The sequence below is a fragment of the Eutrigla gurnardus genome (assembly GCF_963514095.1).
Source record: "Eutrigla gurnardus genome assembly, chromosome: 14".
NCBI classification, from domain to species: Eukaryota; Metazoa; Chordata; class Actinopteri; order Perciformes; family Triglidae; genus Eutrigla; species Eutrigla gurnardus.
In genome coordinates, this window is record NC_139937.1 from 22,050,068 (window position 1) to 22,074,176 (window position 24,109).

General features: G+C 43.3%; 1 protein-coding gene across 4 annotated transcripts; it reads right to left on the bottom strand.

Moving 5' to 3' along the window:
- Positions 1–628: 628 nt before the first annotated feature.
- etv1 (ETS variant transcription factor 1) lies at positions 629–22,351 on the bottom strand. 4 transcript variants are annotated; one of them, XM_084026790.1, is made up of 13 exons: positions 22,271–22,351; positions 21,959–22,067; positions 21,404–21,494; positions 21,014–21,061; positions 16,552–16,605; positions 10,747–10,876; positions 9,660–9,848; positions 8,952–9,199; positions 6,830–6,901; positions 6,669–6,737; positions 5,862–6,031; positions 3,373–3,474; positions 629–2,208 (listed from the first exon to the last, which is right to left on the bottom strand). In XM_084026790.1, the coding sequence occupies exons 2-13, from the start codon at positions 22,001–22,003 to the stop codon at positions 1,987–1,989; spliced, it is 1,440 nt and encodes a 479-aa protein (XP_083882916.1). In that variant the 5' UTR covers positions 22,004–22,067; positions 22,271–22,351; the 3' UTR covers positions 629–1,986. The 4 variants fall into 4 exon arrangements, with proteins under 4 accessions (XP_083882916.1, XP_083882917.1, XP_083882918.1 ...); XM_084026791.1 differs by having other exon boundaries at positions 6,830–6,898; positions 22,271–22,349; XM_084026792.1 differs by lacking the exons at positions 21,014–21,061; positions 21,404–21,494; positions 21,959–22,067; positions 22,271–22,351 and adding an exon at positions 20,236–20,415.
- Positions 22,352–24,109: the final 1,758 nt, after the last annotated feature.

The following is a 24,109-nucleotide window of genomic DNA, read 5'->3' on the forward strand; positions in this document are numbered from 1 at the left end:
CGTCGTGTTCTGGTTTGCACACGTCGGATTAGATGTTGTTAAATATCCTCGGGGAAGCAATCAGGTGTTTTAAGTTAAGGGCAATTCCCCGCTCTGCAGACAATCAATAAAGACTCAGAGAGTGGGGACCGTAATAGGGTTGGCTTGTAACCTGCTCTGACAAATTAAGGCAAGTAGTGTTTTTTCATTACTTACACATCCGTTTTCATTTTTCCCATCAGTGGAACCAATTAAACAATGCTTCCTTAAATTAGTCATTGATTTTCTTTTTTTTGTTAGCAATAGTGACACTTTGCAGAAGGAAATAATAACTTTAAGGGGAGGTTTTTTTTTTTTTTTCATTACTGCCAGTCTTGTAAGAGCAGAAACAATTCACCTACAATGAAAAAGTGGTGTCTTAAATTAGCCATTGATTTCTTTTCCCTCAGGTGTCACTTTGGTTAAATGCTTTGTGGTTGGAGTTTTCTCTCCAACCTGGAAATTGACAAGAGTCCGTAATCTATTAGTCTTTTACACACATTTGCTTTTTTAAGTTTGTAAAAAAAGAAAGAAAGAAACAAGTGAAGAAATTCTCTCAACAACAAAAACTTTTATGTGACTTTGAATTAAAACATGTGAAAAGTGGAGATAACTTTGTTTTCCAGAACTATTTTATTACAGAAGTTTGCTATTGCCGATCCCATCCCACACACGTGAACACAGAACGCAGACCAGATTCTTCTTTTAATGCTCAAATCCAACAAAAACAAATTAAAAGTCCAAATAAAGAAAAGAGAAACCCAGAATAGCAGGTCGTATCTGCTGCACATTTCTTTTTTTTCTTTAGACTAGAAAATACACGTACAATTTGAAGCAGCAACGTAATGTGCATTTACCTGATTATACAATGGAACATTATTTTTTTTTTTATTATAACATGAATGTTTTTTTTTTTATCACATTATAAAACTCTAAATATTCCTTTTTTTTAAACATAAAAAAACAAAGCAAAAATGTACATCTCATGTTCACCTGGAACAAAACAGAGAAAACAAATCAAGGAATTATTTGACTTTGTTTTCTATCTTTTTTAATTTATTTATCATTTAAGCCAATAAAATCTGACTTTCTATTCTTTTTATTTTGGGGGGGATGCAAATAATATCCTGTTGTGTTGGTTTCCACTTTAACTGTACAAACACACCTGTTTTTTTTTTATTAAATGACAAAAGGAATGCTTTGAGAATAAAAAAGTAAAACTGCTGTTTACAGTGAATGAGTTATTTTACAGCGGCTTGTTTCTTTAGTGATGAACTCCGGGTGCATCTTTGTGTCTTTACTTCGGGAACCCACAAGGTTTTCAGACGACGATCCGTGTCGTTACAGCAAAAACACCGACGTGATGAGATCTACAGTTTGACTGGACGAGGGGGCGGAGCCCGGCGCTTCTCACCGATTGGTCGCTGAAATGTCTCTTTTATCATCACATCAGTCTCTCATCATCGGTCCTCGCCGTTAAAAGCATCGTTATGAAACGTCGCCCGTATCTCGCTTTGAACGAGCGTGAAAGTTCAGCACGAACACAAGTGATCGTCCGCCGCTTCGCTTCTTTCGGCGCCCTCGGGTGACCGTCGAGTCCCGTCTCCCCGGGGCGCCACATGCTCGCAATCATAAGAATAAAAAAACAAAAACAAAAACCAATTCCCACGTTAATGTACAAACAGAAACAAAGCCAACCACAAAGCTAGCCCCTGGCAGGTTAACGCCGCGCTTCCTGTCCATAAAGTGCACTCCCCCATCCGGCTGTGAGGCTTCAAAACAAAAACAAACTAAACTAAAGAAAAGGGGGGGGTGTTTGCATGAAACAGAGAGAGAGAGAGAGGGAGAGAGAGGTTCAGTCTTGTTCCCGGAGCGGGTGTGAAGGAGAGGGCGGTGGCGGTCTCAGGTGTGTGGGTGGAGGAGGCGGGGGGAGGGGTGGGCGGGAAGGTGTGTGTGTGTGTGTGTGTGTTAATAAACGTAGCCCTCGCTGTAGGGGTGCGGCGGGCAGTACGGCCCCTCCTGCACGAACGCCATGTTCTCGTCGAAGTGCGACAGCGGCACCGTGTCCTCCTCGTTGATCTGCCGCTCCATGTCCGTCTTCAGCACCGGCCGCTGGTTGTCGGGGAACGCCATGGAGAACAAGGCCTCGGGGTCGCACACGAACTTGTAGACGTATCTCTCGCCGGCCACCTGGACGGGACGGGGAGCGAGGCGGGGGGACAGTCAACGAGGGGGACAGTTTAGGACTTTTGAGCAGCGAACCGAGGCGTCAAACAAACTGATGAATCGGCGAGAATACAAAACATCATTATCGTTTCTCTGAGAAAACGCTGTTTACAAAACAACATCACTGTTAGTGGATAAGAAGAAGAATATAAATGATATAAATGTATTTTCTGAAAAAAAAAAAAGATTAAATATGAATTCTTCATTTTTTCAGCCTCATTTATTAAAAACGTAAACTAAAATGTCCTCCATCTCTTTAATATTTATAGGAAACGCTGATGGATAAATCGGAGTATAATGAGGCTGATGAAGGTGAGATAGTTTACGATGTCAGGTGACTAAAGCGTTGAGGCAGACGCATAAATAATAAAATAACAAAATAATCTGTTTTCCCTTAAAGGGAAAGGTCATTGAAGTCGAGCGGTGGAGCGGCCGCGCCGACGCGTCACAGCGAGGTAAACAAACAGGTGTAATTGATCAAATCATTACGGCCCCGTTCCATTTAGTGCGTCACAGCCACGCACTGAGCCGGCCAGCAGAACACCAGGTCCTCGGCCCACAGAAATAGAACAGGGCCCCCGATTGATTTGATTGATTACACTTGTGTCTCTTGGCTTTAACTCAATCAGTGAGATCTTCCATCCCCCGAATCCGGCTGCAGACCAACTCTGAGCTTCTTTCAGTGCGTTCTTCACCCACAATGCATTGCGCATAGGAAGCCTGATTTGTGAATGTTGGTGAAAGAAAACAACAAAGCGCCTCTTTGTTAAGTTTAACTGGCAGTTTGCTGATTTCTCATGACTATAAAAACAGTCCATGACCAAAGACAGGATGTCAGACAGACAGGGAGGTCTGGTCAGTATAAAGTGTGCAGGAACAAGGCTTCAACACCCAGATTCTGATCTGGATCAGCGTGTCTGAGCTGCTCCTCCTCCTTATATAAGATACCTTTGGGGGCGGAGTCTGCTCACGCCCCTCCTTTAACACAGGTGGCATCAATCAGGTTGCTGATTGGAAACGAGCTCCAAACGTTTCACCTTGAGAATGGTGAGTTTTGCTGATTTGAGCCAGAATCCAAACAGATCTGAATCTCCTCTAACGTTGCCTTTTCATTGTCGGTACATTTACCTTTTGCATGATTCCCTTCTCGTAGTAGTAGCGCAACGAGCGGCTGAGCTTGTCGTAGTTCATCGCCGGCCGGTTCTTCTGAATCCCCCACCGACGCGCCACCTGATAACACGACAAACAACAGGGACAGTCGGTAAACAAATAACAACAAGCAGGACGCGTCAAAACACAACACTGCCCTGGTTTCCGGCTGCAGCAGCTGAAACGTTCAACTTATTAATCCATATTTTGCTAATACCAGTAATTAGAGTGGCGACCTGAGCAGGGATGTGTTCATTAGGAGCTTGTCAGACGCCCAGCGGAGGAGGCAGCAGATGTTGCAGCACCTGTCTGCCAGACCACCCACCACCCGGCCTCGCGGTCCAAACCCACCGTCAGCGTCTCCTCTAGTCCCCTCCCCCTTCCTTTTCACCGCCGTCTCTCTGTTCGGCTATTTCATTTTCAACGGGACCCCCTTTTTCGCGTCTCTCCTCAGCGACCTGCTACACCTGCCGGCGACGCTCGGCGTTCGGTCACCTGATGGCATGAATGGTCCCCCCTGTTAGCTGCAGCTGGCCCGCTGTCGGGCTGCGTGGACCGCTGCCAGGTACCCCTCTATCTGCCCCCCCACCCCTCCACCCCCTCCCTGCCTGCAGCCTGCATCCTCCTCCATCCTCCAGCCGTGACTGAGCCCCACTGTGTGTGTGATGTGGCTGCACACAGACCCGGCCTCTGTCTCCACTTTCAAAAGGCCCAACCGTCAACACGGCTTATGTTTTTAGGAATACGTCCTGTGAAATATTTAGCAGGCGCTGGCCTTACGGCTCGGTGGGACGGATGTGGTCGCGTCCAAGGTGAATAAAAAAAAGACTGGACCACTTTAAGAGCATCCCACTTCAGATGTTGACCTTTGACATCGTCTGATTTCATGCAACCCGTTTCTTTTCTTTGCTAATGTGCTAAAACATCCACACAGACATGGATGTAGCACACAGAGACATGGATGTAGTACATAGAGACATGGATGTAGCACACAGAGACATGGATGTAGTACATAGAGACATTAATGTAGCACATTGAGACATGGATGTAGCAAAAAGAGACATGAATGTAGCACACAGAGACATGATTGTAGCACACAGAGACATGGATGTAGCACACAGAGACATGAATGTAGCACACAGAGACATGGATGTAGCACACAGGGACATGGATGTAGCACACAGAGACATGGATGTAGCACACAGAGACATGGATGTAGTACACAGAGACATGAATGTAGCACACAGAGACATGGATGTAGTACACAGAGACAGGAATGTAGCACACAGAGACATGGATGTAGTACACAGAGACATGGATGTAGCACAGAGACATGGATGTAGCACAGAGACATGAATGTAGCAAACAGAGACATGGATGTAGTACACAGAGACATGGATGTAGCACACAGGGACATGGATGTAGTACACAGAGACATGGATGTAGCACACAGAGACATGGATGTAGCACACAGAGACATGGATGTAGCAGATAGAGACATGAATGTAGCACATAGAGACATGAATGTAGCACACAGAGACATGGATGTAGTACACAGAGACATGGATGTAGCACAGAGACATGAATGTAGCACAGAGACATGAATGTAGCACACAGAGACATGGATGTAGCACACAGAGACATGGATGTAGCAGATAGAGACATGAATGTAGCACATAGATACATAAATGTAGCACACAGAGACATGGATGTAGCACAGAGACATGAATGTAGCACAGAGACATGAATGTAGCACACAGAGACATGGATGTAGCACATAGACATGAATGTAGCACACAGAGACATGGATGTAGCACATAGACATGAATGTAGCACACAGAGACATGGATGTAGTACACAGACACATGGATGTAGCACAGAGACATGAATGTAGCACACAGAGACATGGATGTAGCACACAGAGACATGAATGTAGCACACACAGACATGGATGTAGCACACAGAGACATGAATGTAGCACACAGAGACATGGATGTAGTACACAGAGACATGGATGTAGTACATAGAGACATGGATGTAGCACACAGAGACATGGATGTAGCACAGAGACATGAATGTAGCACGCTGGAGCAGAGCTGCATCTACCAATCAATCTGTGATCTGCCAACTGTCAGAAAACGGTAATAAAATGACCATCATCAGCTAAAAACATATATACAATATTCAGTTTACGATTAATTCAAATGGAGTAAAGCAGCAAATATTCACATTTAAGAAGCCGGAAGAAGCAAGAGTTCTCCTTTTTTTGCATAAATAATAAATCTTTTGAGATTTTCTAGCAACTGAATTAAAGGACAGTGTTGTGTTATAATATAAAGTGGTGAAAAAATAATTAGAAAAGTGAATATTAAGGATGAGCTCTTTATCGGTGTAGTTTTTTGCTTGTTTGTACGTAAAAAGGTGCGTAACATTGAACGTTTTATAGAGTAACGGGGTTTCCCTCTCACCTCCTCGGGCTCGATGAGCTTGAACTCCATGCCGCGGCCGGTCCAGGCGATGAAGTGGGAGTTGGACGGGTCGTCCAGCAGCGCCACCAGGAACTGCCAGAGCTGCAGCGAGCCTCGGCGCTGGTACGACGGGCCCTCGCGGTAGAGGCCCGACTCCTGCTTGATGTCACCTAGACCACGCATGACGGACCGTGTTACTGGGAGGAAGTCGTTTTACTGGAGCCACCAAACAAAGATTTTCTTTTATTTAAAAGTTCTATCTGCAGGAGTCAAGGAGGGATGTATTCATGTAGCGCATTTCAGACTAAAAGTGATTTAAATACATTTGATTAAAGACACATTTATGTAAAGCTTTTGCTTTGGATTTAACAGTAGTCAGTATGATCTCCTGTTTCAACTCTCTCAGTAATCCAGACGACCCGAGAGGTCTTCAGGGTTCCTACTGGATCAGGAGATCTGATTAGTATCTTAGTACGTAAACTGTTTGTGATTTTTTGAGCAAAAGAATTTTGGATTTTCTGTAAAAACCAGTGTGAGATCTGAGATGTTGTAACCCTGGAAGAACCAGGACTTGGATGGACCTGAACGATCCACCTATAAACCACATGAGGGGACCTATCAGCTGTTCTGATCGCTGTAGCTACTTATAACACTGAATCAAATACGAAAGGCTAACAGTCACAATGTTAACTCCACCTAAATGCAGATATTTGGTCTCATTTCTAGTATTTAAAATGCCGATATGTTTTCAAAAACATAGCAGTAAAGATGGTTCACGTGTGGTTTTTGTGAAGATTCGAGACTCACCTTCGACCTTTTCAGGCACCACGCAGGTATCATCGTAGAAATGCCTCGCCACTTTGTCAAACATACAACCTGGAAGATGAAAAACAAAAAAAAAACTGAGAATTTTAGAAAACATTTAACAGAAATCCGTCACGTCGTGTCACAGGTGTTGTGGTCGGTACCTTCGGTCCGGTTAGCGTGAGCCAGGTAGCCGTCTTGCCGTAAGTAGACAGAATGACAGCTCGGCACTTCTGCTGGAAGACGGGGCAGGAACGGGAGAGAGAGAGAGACAGAGAGACAGAGACAGAGAGAGAGAGAGAGAGAGAGGGTGTTAGAGGGCCTGAAGGCAGCATTAAGGACACTATCTCAGTTATCTGAGAGCAGTCAAAGCCTGTTCACTCAATGCACCAGTGGCTCTGATTAAAGAAGATGCCCCCCGGCAACGCCCCCCCCGGCAACGGGCCGGCTCACTACATCACCCTGCTAATACCGGCTCGCAGCGCCTCCACAACCTCCACAACCTCCACAACCTCCACAACCTCCACAACCTCCACAACCTCCACTCAGAGGAAGATTTACTACCAGCGAACGCACCAGCAGATCACAGATACCACAGATCTACATGGACCTGAAGGAGTTTCTGACTTTTTACACTGGATATTGTGTCACTGCAGCGCCTTAGCTAAACTTGTTTTTTTTTTGTTATATAAAAGCCCCTGAAAACGTATTTTCTCAATCATGTTTGGATCTTATGTCAAATAATTATTTTCTGCTACCATTAAAACAGTTTTGGTTGTTTCACTTGAGAGATTTTTGAATTTCAGGGTGAAAAAATGTCACTTTTTTTACATTAAAAAGTCAAGTTTTTGAGTTTGTTTCGCGTTTTCAGAGGCTTTAAAAAAACCTGCAAAATATTAGAGGTGTCCATCTTTGTCTTGTCAACATTGTCTTGTTATATCTGTTTATTATTTCTTCCCTTCATCAAAATCATGGACTTAAAAAGAGGATTCCCTGATATTTTTTACAAAAAAAATATCACATTCCTCTATCATTCTTGAAGCATAATCCCACATGGAAGATTTTGTTCCTTAAAATCATCGACCTGCTCATGTTAAATCACATAATCCCTTCAAAAAGAAGCCCGTGTTCACCAGATTAACTGAACATGTCCGAACCTCCCACAACACAAGACGTGGCTCGCCATCAAGAAAAGAAAAAGGGTCAAACAGGTTATGGAGCGAATGCTCAATAAACAGACTGAGGCCCTTCATTTAGGCCCATAAACATTTCTCTGAACTTCATCAAAGTAATGGGCTTGTAGAGGAAATTGCTGCTAATGAAATTACCAGCTCCCCTCCCATCCTCTCCTCGCCAGCAGACCTGCTCCAGTCAACAAGCCCACTGTCACCGCTGATGAATGCACGGTGATGCCACCATCAACCAGGAATCTACCGGTTATCTATCTTTATTTAGAATCTTTTCAAGCCTTCCACCTGTTTTCTCATAAGGACTAAATGTCACAAGCTTCATAAATGTCAGCATCTGTCTCTTATACATTATTACATATTTATGATATTCTGGTTTTGGACATTTTTCCGCCGTTTCAGACAAAATAATTGAGACAAATCAATAACAAAAATGATTTTCAGAGAAGTTTGAGATCTGCTGTAGAGACGTACTTCTGCTAACCGGCTACAACCAGGTAGCAGCAGAGAGCTGAGTATTTAGAAAGCCACGCGGTCGTGAAGCTCAATAAACACATCTGCGTTAAAGTGGATAAAGTGACACTTCCTGCCGTTGGAGAAAACAAAGAAATGGAGAGCTGAAAGAGGCCCAGTGTTTTGTCTATAAGTCATCGCTGCTTCTTTTCCCCCTGACTGGTCACACGGACTCCTCCAGCCTCTCCCGGGTCCTGGTGAATGAGCCCGGCAGTCCGGCGTATGCTCATTCATGTCCTGATGTAGCCTCGGGCTCCAGAGACCGCCGCTGACGACGATGAGGTCTCTTAACTCTCTAACTAAAGGAAGCGGACAAGCGTGGGTGGGCGGATTTTTGGATTGTGACCAGGCCCCCCCCCCACCCCTCCCTTCCTCTCTTCTATTAGAGCACCACAGGAAATGGCGACCAGCGCAGACACCCGGCCCAACCAGATCCCCTGCTCTAATAATGGGCAAACTCAATAAACGCCGCCCCCGCCCTCTCATGTCTTCTCCCATTCCTGAAATGATGACGCTCTGGCTGCTGTAATCTCTTCCATAACTCTTCCTCCTATCTGACTAGTTTTTGTTTATTTAAATCTCTCACCTGAGTCGTAGGTGAAGTCCCTCGGCTCCTGTTTGATCATCATGGTGGCGGGGTACGCGTGGGGGAGCGGCGCCCCCATGATGGCCGGGTGTTCGAACAGGGGGTCGGGATACTCCTGCTTGAAGCCCTGCGGAGGGAAGGGGATGTTGGGCTCCGACATCTGCCGGTGGTAGATGGGCCGGCCGTCCCGAGTCATCGTCGGCGGGGACGGGAACGAGTGGCACGGCTCCGAGAGCTGACGGCGAAACCTGAGGAGGAAAACGCCAAGTCAGCGGATTCATCATCAACCAGACGAGCGTTTAACTTATAATAACAGCTAGAATAAAATAATACGTATTATATGACACGGTTTGTTAATTTTGTATCCTTTTCTTAATACTTCTTATCCATTTTTTAATCAGGCTCTATTTTTCTCTTCTCTACCATTATAGCGAGCTAGACAGCTTTTTCAAGTTACGTGATATTAACGATTATCCTGATAACGGATCAACTTATTACGAGGGTTTTTATCGTGATATGCGATATAATTCTCTATTGCTTTATTTTCAGGGAAGTTATGAATAAAGATAACGTTATTTCCATTCGTTTTCAGGTACATTGATTTACGTCATTCAGATTCAGTCGTTAGTTAACGTTCCTTGGCTCCTCCCACCCAACATTCACTCGACCAATGAGATGATCTGCATCTCATTATGAGTAGGAAGGTACCTGTGGTCCATGGAGTAGGCGCTGTCGGGGAGCGGCTGCGAGGCCGGTATGTGGGCGTAGGTCCGGTCTGGTTTGGGCGTCGGGGCCGCCGTGGGGGAGGCATGATGGAGGGGGGACACGGGGGTGCTACAGGGGGGCGTCACTGGGCTGGAGGGCTTCATTCCTGCGGGTTGCTTCTGCTCATAGGCACTGTGTCAAATCAGAAGAGTCAACATGCTTCAATATTCATGATGATGGAAGAACAGATGTCGTCATATGCTTGTATATTAGAGTGTTGTTGACATGGAAACGTATTATTCATTACTTTTATTGTTATTTTGCTTCATGTTACTTTAGAGCTCCATGTCAGAGAAACATTTCTTTAAATCTGCAAACAAAAGAGAGATTATAACTAATTTCTATGACGTTAAATTGAAGTGGAAGGTTGCCTTGCACTATTAATTATGTTAATTTAGTATTTATTTTAAATTAAGTTTGGTATATTCTCTTTTCTTTGTCCTTCCAAAGTGTAATTTTTAGATAATTGAACATTAGCTGTTTCCACAGCTATATTAAGGAACGCCACACCACCTCTTGGCATAAACTGTGTAGGTTTGGATGTAAAAGCAAGTCTTGCCAAACATTGGACTTTTTTTTGTCAGCAGGTGAGCAAATGAATCATCACTTATGAAACCATGTCTCTCTGCATACAAGGTCATTATACAAACAATGCAAGTAGAATGAAGGTAATGTGTGATCCAGTTCATTTAAAGTCAACAAAAAACTAAATAACTGAGTGTAGTTTGTTTGGATGTACTTAGAAGTAAAATATGTCGCAGTTTCTGGTCCAATTAGAAATGAGTTGATGTCATTTTGAGATAAATATGACGAGCCGAGCAACTAAAAAATAAACTGATCAAAGTCAAAGTGTAAAATAGACAAAACAATGACACGACCGGTGCACACACACTCTTATTTTCACCATGTTTTTTTTACAACAAAGCTCTTGTCGTCGGTTCAAGAGCAGAATGAGGATGCAAACAACAAGTAGTGTTTTTAAATATATCGCTGGCTGAGTTCACAGGGATATTTAAAGTGTTCTGCCCACCTGATGTTGTACGGGCCCTTCTCTCCATACTGGAGCTTGAAGGGCCGTTCCTGACTACAGTTGGAGCTCAGCTCTGAACACGGACTGTGCAGCTCCCTCTTGATCTTCAGCTGCAGACCGTGGAAAGCCACTACACGAGAAAGAGAAGGCAGAGAGATTTAGATACTGAATGACAACTAACCAGCACCCTGTCAGAGAGAACCTTGTTAGGAATCAGAGAATGTGGGTTTGAGAGCAGCTGCAGCTTGTTTTTTTTTTTTTCCTGTAGTGCTCAGTACAAAATATTATTCCAAGCAGGATGAATAAACCCCTGAAATAACTATTTATACTTTCACTGGACTGAAAATCACTCAATCAACTTCAATCGTTTCCTATTATTTTAAAATAAGCAGCCGTTTATGGCTCCTTATTTACGTCACGTCCTACGAATCATTCACAAAAACAAATTAATACATATTTCTGTGGGTTTTTTAATCACAATGTGCCTGCAGAGGATGATGTGAACGGCTGTTATACAACATTATAACTGCACTATTACTATTATAACCCTCCCTCTGAGCACTCCAGTAAAAACCACAACGCCTTTGCAGCACGTATAAGCAACATGTATGAATGCTGGTGGAGAAGATTCACGACGGAGAAGTTAAAAGCATCCGTCCGCCAAACAGATTTCACATCACTTTGACATCACTTAAGCAAACAAGCGACTTCAAATCTCATTTGTCGGGCCGTTTTCCTGACAGCGACTCTGTTAGTGAAATATGACAATCATAAAAACTGGGTTTCCGCGCTCCTGTAAAAGCTTTATCTGCTTTCAGCCGGCTGTCAATACGTTCCAGACGAGGACGACAACCGGGCCCATTGATCTGAAGGCGGAGGGAGGGGGGGTGGTGCAGGTGGTGTTGGCTGTGCTCTCTACCTTTGGCCCCACATCGAGGCCCCCGGTGCATCTGAGAGGCTGTTAAGTGCCTGATCAGTCCTCATTAACATGCCATCATCTTAAGTCATGATCAACACTAATCCGATTGGCTTCAGCTTCTGAGGAAAAACGCAGCGAGTCAGAATGAAGTCGGTGCTCGTGGTCGTCTCGCCGTCTCACCGCCGAGGCACGGCGGCGAAGGGGAGGATTTTTGACGGATGTTTGAAGGCCGAGAGACGACGAATTAAAAAAGGAAACTTGAATCTGTGGTTTGGGAGTGTTTTTGGGACGGCCTCCACGGCTGGAAGGAGCCGAGAGAGAGAGAGAAAAGGGAGAGGATGATGTTTTTTTGGGAGTTTTTCTCACGGCTGACTGACAGCTGCCGTACGAGCAGGGGTCGATCTGCCAACACCCCCATCTGACGCTCAGCCGAGCCCCCTGAGGGTTGGACGGGAGGCCACACGGGCCCGGCGTGACAAAGCTCAGGGGTTGTTCGCAGCCCTCGCTGGGGGCCTGACCTTTCCGGGTCATCGATCGGAGGTCAAAGAGACACTTCCTGAGGGGAGACCTTTGACGACGCTGGCATGGCAGAGCCTCGTTAAGGGCTTAGGGAGTCAAAACAATACCTCGGGTTTTGAATGCACCAGTGTCACTTTAATTACCAAGACAATAAACATACATGTATTTATCTTGTAGAGCAACCCCCCTGACTTCTCGTCTGCACTACGTTTATTTTCCCCCGTCTCTAAAAGATGCTTAACTACCGCGTCACGTCACCTATTATCAGCAGCGTTCACGAGTGTGCCGCAGCCCAGAGACCTTAAATTAGAAATGGAAATGTCACAATAGATTTGGTCGGTGGGGTGCCAAGGTACACAAATCAATAGCCAGGGCATCGCCCCTAAAACAGACTTCCCTTTTAGTCCAGAATGTCATGCCCATCACCGCATGATTGCTCACATTATCTACATATTGATTAAAATCGAGATGGTGGGATGTTTAAAGTACAAGCAGTTAGAAACAATTACTGGGTCTATTTTTGAATATAAATGGGAAGAGGAGGGGGGGTCTGTGCCATTAACGCTGATATTTTCCACCCATTTCCTTTAGTTTTTATTAGACAGATACAAGAACCAGAAATCTGAAAAGCATGATTCTTCTCATCACACGTGTAAGAACATATTTATTTAATCTAACAATATAATTTCGCCTGTCATTTTTCTGGCAGTGTTTTCTGGTGCATTATCAAAGAACTCTTGGCCCCCCGAACGTTACGTATTCTCAGGTACCAACGGTGTGTTTTTTGGCAGAACCGGGAGCCGACGTTTGGCAGATATTTCTCCAGTCCATTCATAAAAAAAATACAGGTCTTTTGGCAAATGGCGTAAAAACCCTCCCATTCCATTTTCACCTACTGTAGGTGCCTTCGCCTCCGCTGTTAAGTGACGGAGGGCTCGGATCTGCTGGTAACGTGTGGCCTCATTTTACACCTCCGCTACTCCTCCGTTCCCTGCTAAGTTATGCTAATGGTAAGCATCTGTGTCGGAGTTTTGAAACAAAGAAAATTCTCCTTCTCCTCCTCCTTCAGCCCTGAGGACACTTTCGCTTCGAGACCGCTCGCATGCTGCGTCGGTGCCGCATGGATGGAGAGCGCCGCGGCGACATTGAGAGAAAGCGTCTCGCGAGGTGATAAATCAGGAGGACAACGGAAATATGAGTAACACTCTGGGAGAGGAGATTCAAAACCTGCCTTTCTGATACAGAACTCTTTATTTCTTTATCCTCCTCTCATTGCTTTATTTTCACACAGAATACTAAAACATATATAATGTAAAAAAAAATAACGTAAATGTGAATTTAATTGAAGCAGACCTAATGTTTGAATTTACGTAAAATTAAAACAAATTATAATAATTTAAAATGGAGTACGGGAGATCATCAAAATTTAGGATTATTCCAGTTCTTTAATATGAATGGATTCGGTTTCCTATAAGTACGATTTGGCAAATCGATTTAACTTGAGTCAGAAAAAATACAATTGTTGCCACACTAGTGTTTTTTTGTTGTTGCTAATGCTAACAGTTAGCTAGCATGGATAGCCAACTAGTGAGCTAACAATAAGGCTTACAACACAACTGGAATCATTCCTTTTAGGCTAATGCTAACTGTGCTGCTATCAAATCATTTTTCAGTACTTCCAATAAACGCTAGCTAACTTATACGTATGAAAGAAATATATACTCATTTAACACTACCAATTAGTGGGCTTAGAGAGTAAAGTAGCCTGCAAACTAACTTTTTAGCTAATGCTAACGACGCTACTATCAAAGATATTTTAAGCATTTACAGTTAAACCAGAAACATGGTCTGTGATTCACGCGAGTTTAAGAGATTTTGTTCGACGACATAAAATAAAATGACCCTTTTATGCGTCTTAAAATGGGTACCTGAAAGAGACTCACTCATCGTCATCACACTGAACACTAGTCCGCTGTTAGCTTCATGGCGGGGAAGTCACATGACCGTGATGTAGTTCCTTTACAGCCCAACGTTTGCTTTTTACTTCTAGCGATAGAATTCACGCGTCATAAAATTATAAAAGTGGTGTTATGTTGCAGTTTAGCTTATTTTCTTCTATATAACTCAAAGAAATAGGTTACTGAATCATCTTAACTAATAAAGCTGCTGTTAATGTATATTTTTGATCAGTAAATCTTTTAAAATCAGGTCACAGAGATATAATTATATAATAAACTGTTGTTTTTAGCAGACTTAACTCAGCTGGTTCACAGCTTTTGGACAACAATGGAGCTCTACTGCTAATACTTGTAGGATTGACTGTAATTGACTGTTAGTTTTGTTTTTTTCGTGGGATTTGATGGAAGCTGCCTCCGTGTAATTACACTCTTTACTCGCCGTCCTTCTGTCCTCGCTCTAACAACATCGAGCTACCTCTCCTCCGTCCCTCCACCTCACCGTCCAGCCCTCCGTCTCTCGGCTCGGTGAAACCCATATGGGAGAGCTGCCGGCTGGGATATCTGCTCGTGCGCCCAACCACGGTGCCCTCACCCTCCCGCCATCTGTCAGCGCCTCGCCAGTCTGCTGCCGGGTTGCCAACAGGACAATTCAGATGGTCAGCAGTCTCCTGCCACCGTGGCCACCCACCCCGGCTACCTCTGAAGGACAACGGGACCGTCTCCGTGACCTCTGCTTCTCCACTGTACGCCACGCCTCCATCTTGAATTTTAGGCTACGCCAATTCACAAAGAAGGGACTGGTTTTTAGTTTACTGTTGAAGGTGAATGGAAACGATTTGAGAGGGCACAATATTTGACAGACATAAAGGAGGATTCATTGTTTTTTACTCAAACTACTATTATTGATACTCTATCTCTGGTTCTGGATAAATTAATTTATCTCACAAAATCAACAGAAGTTGCAAAATCTAAGTAAGACCTTTTAAAGGTATCACGTTTGCAATGTAAAAGCGTTTGAAACTGTTCTTGTCAACCTGAGAATTCATGGTAAAAAATAGAGAAAGAAAACATAAACCCCCCCTCTGTTTTTTAACAAGAACCTGTAATATGGATAATATTGGATTGTAAATCAATAAAAAACACTTTTGATAATCTGATCGCGGCAAGTTTCCATTATCTGTATAATCGCAAATGTCCTCACAAGGGAAATTAAAAGTCTGTCCAGCTTGCTATCATGATAGAGGTGAAAAATAGAGATTTAAAATAAAAAATCTGGTATTTTGTTGCTATTTTGAGAGTATTTGAGTAGCGTATTTTGATGATTTTCAGGATAATATTGTAAATCTCAATTATTTTTGAGATTATCGTGATAACAGATTTTCTGACTCACAATGGGTTAAAAGGCCTGAGATTTAGCTTCATACCCGCTCCATTTCTGCTTAATCTTTACCCAAATCTTTAATAAAATCCTGTAAATATCACGACTTCTAATTCCATTTTTGTCCAACTTAAGTTTCCGGGTTAAAGGGCGTTGAGGACACGGGGACGACTCGTTCCGTGTCTTTTCTCACACTTTCATGGGCATTTTGGCTCATCTGAAAGACATGTGCTCGCTCCGGGTCCCACTGAGCTCCACTCACTCCATTTCTGTCCCCACCTTGGCACCACTTCCTCCAGAAGTGGGCGCTGCCAAGTCACCAGTCGGCGTGTGCAACCAGGTGAAGAACGCCTGGCTACCTCATCCTTATTACTGAAATCAGCTCAGGTCAGGCTGCACACATTTTTATACCCAACTCTGAGGGAGTATTCTTAGAAACTGAATTGTGTTTCTTTCAGAAAAGAAAAAGGAGGAAATAAACACAGCCGAAGAGGATAAATGTAGTATTGACTAATATTAAACTGCCGGATTTAGAAAATCTAACCGCGCTGGATCGGTCTGCACGGAAAGCACTTCGAGGAAAAGGTCACGTAGGAGCAGCAATTTATTTCTGAAAAAAAAAAAAACCCTCAAAAAAGCCATCAATTGACAGCAGTTTGGCCTCCCTGCAGTTAAAAATATCACTTCACCGATAAAAAATAAAATAAATCTGCCACAGTATTCTGATGTTTATGCAAATAAATCACAGTGCAATAATATCTCAGTGGTGGTGAGAGGTAGAGGAGCAACAGAGGGAAGGGAGAGACAGATATAGAGATGCAGAGAGAGAGAGAGAGATACACCTCCCCCCTCCTCACCCATGCACCTGTCTGACGACCCACAAGACTGCTGCAGCTCTCCAGAGAGCACTTGTGTGAGCAAAGGTGAGGCGGCCGAGAAAAACACACTAACCACCACATGCACAGTCTAAAAAAAATAACACCACAGATGTTCATACACACACACACACACACACACACACAGCGACTCACAGTTTTCAGTCTGGAAGTCTGGAACGAACTGCTCGTCATTGTCGGGAACTTGAGCTGAAGGCAGAAGCAGAGAAGAAGAAGAAAGGGAATGATTGTTTGTGATGTTGATGGACAACGCGGCGTTGATCACAGCTCTCTGCAGCCCAGCACCCCATCCTCTGGCAAACGGCCTCCTGGGATATTAGCCGGGCTTATCCCAGCATTGTTTGCCTCTGCTGCCGGTTAAAGAACACAGAAAAGATGTTTTACAGGAAATCAGGGCACTTTGTTTTTCCTTGGTGCACGTTCTTCTTTCTGTTCTTTTTAAATGTACAATACGTTTTTTATATGCAGCCTCTGGGTGATTGAATCATTTATGTCTATTATTAAATCCTATAAATTCTATTAAAATAATTTTTTTGTAGAAAAACAAACAGTCTCCTAACAAAATAAATCAAAATCTCGCCACAAAGTCTGTTTACTAATCATTCTGGAGCTGGAATCGTATTACACAACCTTCCTCAGCAGATGAAAGATTGCAGTTTTTCTGTTCGCACATCTCATCGATGCTTAAAATTTAACTTAACTAAATCTCAAAGTCAGCTGTCCTTATTTTTGTATAATCTGCCTTATTGTGTCGACGTATCAAGATACATACACACATTTTCTGTGCTTTAATTTGATCAAATGTTTCGATAATAGAAAACAATTACTTGTGAGCAGCCAGGAAATGCACCAAAATTACAGCTCTGACAACACCGTGTAAAATAACTGTAAAACAATACGACTTCGGTGATTTACGAAAGAGGCGTTACAACGAACCATGTTTTCCATCACACGCCTGCGAAGGATTTCAATATTTGCTTTAGGCGACCGTCTACTTCCTCTAATTCCACTTCCTGAGGTCGCCTTGTCCATTGACTCGCGCTCTTTGCCAGCAGCCAAACACCCATTGTTAACAGTATCTAATTGGCTTCCTCCCTACTGGTGGATCCACCTGTACCTGCCGAGTCAGGTCTGTTCCAAACGGCACAGCGCTTCACCTGCGCTCTCCAACGCCCCTGCACTCAGGCTAATGCTAAAATAATGAAGCCTGCTCCGCTCCGGCTCCAATTAGGCATGTGCATATTTATATCACACGTATTTACACTGGGTGACAGTTCTCCGTGTCCCTTAAGTTCGTCTCTCTGGCGAAAGGAGATTTAAATGTGTCATTAGCACGTCTATTTATACACACAATGAGGTGGATCCTCATTATCACTGGATCAGTAACATGTCTCCACATGTCGAGAGATCTTGGGAGGATTAAAAAAAAATAAAACAGATTTTTCCATTTTTGTCACTCTTGATATGATCGGGGATGGTTTTTTTTTTTCTTTCCAGAGGTGTGAATTGAGGAGAGTAAACAATCAAAAGATCAAGAAGAGAATTTTCCTCCGTATTTTCTAACAACGTCGAGCAGGTGAAGAGAGCAGCGAACAACAAAGACGTACGAGGAGTTCACTCCACGTTCTGCTCCAGTTAAAGCTGTGCAATTCTCTTAAATGTCATTTACATTTTTAGCCCGGTTGAATTACTGGTTCATCTCGAAAAATACTTTGCTGCACTTTGCCGCATGCTGCAGGGCCACAACACGAAAAATATAATCATATAATCACCAAAAACTGACCTTAAATGATAAATACTTCCAAGAACCTCAATGCTTCTAATCAGAGATTTTCCTTTTTTCCTCCATCAGTCGTCAAAACCACAAAATCCAAATCTGCCAAACCAACAAAAAAGCAAAATACATTTAAAAAACTAACAAAAAAACAGCTCTCGTCCCGTGATTCCGACACAGAGAATCTTCAGAGAGCCTGACAAAGAGTGCAGGGATGAAAAAAAGAGTAAAAGAAGAAGGCAGCAGTGTTTCCTGTGTCCAAAAAGGAGGTACAGGATGGATGAGTCACCGGCCTCAGTCTGTGAATGGGCCAGCTGATCTCTGCAAACCAAACTCCTGGGGAGAACAGCAGAGCTGGAAATCTGCCGCCATTCACAAAACAAAAGAGAGGGCGAAGGACAGAAAGGAGGAAAAAAGAAAAAAGAGAAAAAAGGAGCGAGGATGAAAGTTGTAAAGACGAGGCCTGAGACGATCGTCTCCTAAACGCTGCAGCGGCTGTAAGAAGCTGACTTTTACACATTTAAACTGCACTGATTTTAAGAGAAAAAATGTAATCTTTGCAAAAACAACTGTAGAAACCTACGAAGAATGAGAGAGTGAGGAGGTGGAGGGCAGACGTCGGGGTTTGTGAGGTCACCTGACGAAACCTCTCGGCCTTTTGAGTCGGAAATTCAGTCCGTCTCTCTCTTGTTCCAATTACCTGAACTAATAAATCTCAGAGATGGGAAGGTATCCCTTTTCATCTTAATGGACAGGAAGTCATTCATTAGATCTACAATCCTGCAGCGTACATCATCACGTTGATCCACGACAGGCAGAACTGTAATCTTTAACGGTAATACCTCTTATCAGCCGCCGCCGTCTCTTTTCTCACTTTGGATACTGAAATATTAAAATCGTGTCTTATTCTTTTTTCACACACGCCCCGCGGTGAGCGCCGCGCCGCCTCGTAATCTAAACTGCCGTCCGGGTTTCGGCTCAACTACTCCAATATTTCGAAGCGTACTTTCCTTTAAAAAAAAAAAAAAATAAAAAGCTTTGGATTGGAGTATTTTTTAAAAAAGTGTTAAAGAATAGATGGAGCCTATAAATGATTGAGTCTTATTCACCTGTGTGAAGCTCGACACTTTTCCGGGTGGATGTATTACGACTTATTTAAAAATAAAAAAAGCACTGAGTCAATTATAGTGTGCACTTGAGAGTTCTACTTTACAACTAGAGTTATGGCTTTACAACCGGAGCACTGACTGATGTGTCGACATAGAGACGGCCGTTTTTAGACGTTGGCATTTCATTGCTGCAAAATAAACATTTTAAAAATGACAAATTCTAATTGCTTTGATTTACACAAATATAACAGCGTCATATCATAGATGTTAATATTTCTGCTTTTTTACAGTTGATGCAGAGTTCTAATTATCCAAATTTTAATTAAAAAGGACTTTAAAATTAACCCCAAGTAATTTTACATATTAACAGAATTTTCAAAAGCAGTACATTTTTCACTTGAACTTAAAATTGACTCTTTTTTTTTATAAATTAACACATATTTTCAACATTTAATAATTAGGTTTTTCTATTCTTAGAACATGGTTTGTCTGTAAGAGTACGATGCAGTTAAAGGAGGAAGCAGTCTAGTTTTAACGTGTTGACAACTTACTTTTTACACCGTTCATGTTTGCAGAGAAAATACTGGCAACATGTTTGACTTTTTAGATTTATATACATATAAAAATTAGTTCAAATCATCCTTTCCAAGTAATGTTGTGCGTTCACGCTGCACAATTCCCACTCTTGCTGACAGAGCAAATCAAAAACTACTTCCAGGAACCACAAAAATGTTCTATTTTCACTGTAAAACCCTCAAATAAGCAACTCGCTCCCTGTTAACATAGAAACTTCAGATCACATGCAATACTCAAAGTGAGTTGTAAATAAATCCAAATACAAAAGTCAAGCACAGAAGCCAAGTGGAGAACATGCACATGCACATAAAACAACACGTCAGGAGTCTAAAAATGAAACAAACAACATTCACCACTGACCAAAACTTCGGTGCTGCAGACACGCTGGAAAGAGGACACTCGCGCTTAAATCCTGAAGCATCACGTCTCAGTTAGACCACAATGAGCAAGTCTTGCCATTAGAGAAAAAAATATGATAAAAAGGCAAAGAAATGGATAAATTATTATTACTATTTTTAAATCAATCGCCGCTTTCAGAGATTCTGGTGGTTTTTTTTTTCTTTTAAAAGACTGCGATTAAAAGAAAAATGTATAGATCCATTCTTTTTTTTTTTGCCACCAAGAAATGAAACTGGAGAAGGTGATGGTGTAGCTGGAGAAGACAGAGAGGTGTGTTGAGAGGAAGCAGAGAGGGAGAAAGAGAGCGAGAGCGAGAGAGAGAGAGGGGGTGGAGAGAGAGTAGATGAGAGTGAGAGAGAGAGAGAGAGAGCTGGTAGACTACAGCAGAGCTCTGGTGGAGGTGGAGGTGGCGGCTGGCGTGCAGCGCGTTATCTCCTGCCAAAAGCAGAAGAGACAGTGAGCGTCGGAGAGCCTTCTCCTGGTAATTTGTGATGACACTCTCTGGGTAGAGCCTCCTCTGTCTCCCTCAAGACCCCTCGCTCACAGTCTCTAATGTATGCATGACACACAAGGTGCCTCTTCCACACAGGCTTTTAATTGGACTGCGACGCTACGCTTGTAACTCCAGGCAGCTTCTTTTTTTTTTCTCTCTCCCCCCCTCCACCACCCCTCACAACCTAGCCATTTTTACCCCCATCTCTCCTCCTTTTTCTTTGCTTGGGATTTAAAAAACACTCACCTTCTGCCAGCCAAGTCTCCTGCAGCCGACTGAGGTCCTGGAAGAGCTCTGGAGGGGGGGAAAAAGCGAGAGAACGAGGGGCTTGAAGGCATGCGGCTTTTTAAAAAAAAAAACACACAAATCAAAGCCCCTTGGAGGAGCATCAGAAAACAACCGACTTCATTACGGCAGGGCTGATACGCCGTCAGGGCTTCTGGAGCTCAGTGGGCACGTGCGCCGCTAATAACAAGTCAATTTGTGTCTCCGACCACTGACAGAGGCTTGCGAGAATCATCACAGGCCGCTGTGTTGTAATTGAGATTCTGTAGTTAGCAGCGCAGGTGGCCCACAAACCAATTGAATTTTGCTAAATGTTTAGGAGCCGTGAAATTAACTTCTCCCTCTGCCCACCTTCAGTGTCCAGAGCCAGGTCGGACTTAATGAATTTTCTCTTTCTGTCATCTGCTGGCCTCTCGCAGCTTGTTGGGTTTTCTTGCAGCTTCTGTAAGAAAAAGAAGGGAAAAAAATGTATTATTTTTCCTCGTCGGAGCAGCGATTCGTGTTGCCGGCTGCAGCACATGTGGAACTGAAAAAAAGAGCCTCAATGAGCCCCTTCAGCCACTCAAAGGGACCCGTGTGTCACTCATCACGTATAATTAACAAGTTGCAACACGGTGCATGACCAATAACGCTGCGTATGATAGTTGGGGGGGCACCTCGTTTAAGCTGTTCATCTTTGATTATTAGATGAAACTTAAACGGTCCCCGAGGGGAGAAATGAGTCTTGGCAGCCGGCAGGAAGAAAAAGACATGAGATGAGATCAGAAGGAATATTAAGAGTATTAGAGGGAAGAACAGGCCAGTTTAGAAGAAGAAAAAGATGTTCAAGATGATGTGAAACGTCTGCATCTGTTATTTGATTTGCTTCCAAGTTTGTTTCTTTTTTTTTGGTCAATGATAACTCACTTTGGAGTTACAGTAAGGCACTCGCTGGTCGTGAAATCCATCCATTCTGCGACGATGTGGCTTTAACTGACGGGAGATCTGCAGAGTCCCGGACTCCTGTCTGCTCAGCCTTCAACAACAAAAACAAAAAGAGAAGGATGGAGAGAAGAGAGAGGTTTCATTCATTGCGTTCAGGAAGCGACGCCGTAAAGTTAAGTTGACAATCTGTACAATGTCGTGCGTAAACGCGCAGCGAAGGGCAGCTGGGCAGGATAAACTTACGGAGCAGAGCGGGGGGGAGACCCCAAAACCACCGCGCACACCCTCACTTACCGGGCAGCGTCGCTTTTTTTATCCGCGCGCAGAGTGCGACGGGTCGGCTGCAGGATCCTCGCGGTCCCCGGCTGCCTGCCTGCGCTTCTCCTCCGCCGCTCACTGAGTCGCTTCCTCAGCGGCTCGGCATCGCCTCCCGGGGCCTCCCATGGAAACAAGCCGCACTCGCGCTTCCTATTGGTTCGTCAATGTCTTTTCACCGGATCAGATATGCTGCTGGCAGTCAATCACGCACGGCTGCGAGGCGGTAAAAAAAAACAAAAAAAAACCAGCAGAAGTCAACGGTAACGTTATGCGCTTGTTTTTTTCTCTTTCAGGAAAAAAACACTTTGTAAATTAAAAAAGTATGCAGAAAGCGTTTAAAGTTACATACATGCAACCTCCCATCACACACACAGTCCAGTGTTCAACCCCTCTCTCTCTCACACACTCACTGTGTACACGCACACGGGCGCGCGCACTCCACGCTCCTCTCCCGGTCAAGTTTGTGACCATGGTAACGTGTTTTGAAGACTCTCCAGCGGGACTCCAGCTCGTCCCTTTAAGGGGGACACGTTGCTGGGAGTGATGGGGACCCGCAGAAGCCACTGACCTGGAAGTAAAAGCACAGGTCACCAACCATCACGTCTAAACACAAACACACACTTGACTAGCTAGCTAGCTAATTCCACTGCTGAAAATGAGCCGGAGAAACAACAACATCAGTGTTGTTGCGAGGAGTAAAGTGTGTGAAAGAATCGTTAAATTGTCAAATTTGACTAATTTAGTCTCTCTATGTGTTAAAACCTCACCTGAGTCCGCGTAAATCGCTGAAGTGGCCCGGCTACAACGGTAGCAAATAGAGAGGTTCCCGCCTCTAGGCTAAGCCCCGCCTCTCGACATAGAGAGGTTCCCGCCACTAGGCTAAGCCCCGCCTCTCTATTGCGGACCGTTGTAGCCACTTCCGTTTAAATAAAAGCCATTTACGGAGGACTCGTTTTGAATTGTTACATGAATTCCACGTATAATGTTTGTCAGTTTAACTGATAATGTTTCAGGTCCAGAAAGTTGTAGCCTTTTCATCATATCATTTAGTTTTAGTGTGAAACCGCTCAGTGAACTACATTTTTCGTCTCACACAAACTATGTTCCATCACTAATGTAACTGTAGCTAGCATGACGGCTATTTTTTTTTTTTTTTGCGTTTGTCTCCATGGTTATCAAAGCTGTTCAGCAAGAGACTCACAGTTTTCTATATATAGCCTTTTCCGATATTTACTTAAATGAATTCCGACTTATACTACCGTACCTTTGTTAATGCTCCCTTTCTTACCTCAGCTACATAGTGATTGTGAAAAAAATAGTGAATAAAAAAAGTGAGTGAAAAAAATCTAAATGTACTTATACCAAATGTAAAAGTAGTCTAGTCATTATGCTAAATTGCCTATTTCATAATATTATGAGGTATGCAAGTTCATAATCATTGATGCAAATTTTCTCAATAAATATTAACTGATAATATTATATATATTATATATCATCATTTATTCGTTGAATATATTTTGTTTTAAAAGTAAATAGTAAAAAGTACAATACCACATGCATTTTTCTCTGAAATGTAGTGGAGTAGGAGTATAAGTCAATGGAAATTCCAAGTACAAATACCTAAAAATTGTGCTTGTATAAAGTACTTGAGTAGATTAACTTCATTCTACCATTAGTGAGTGTGTAACATTTTCTTTACAATCAGTTATGTTGTAGATGTTACAGATGAAGCCCTTTGACACGGTGCCATGACAACCTTTAATGTTTTTCTTAATTTAAAGTTGTTTTTTTTGTCTCAACGCCACCAGAAACCTT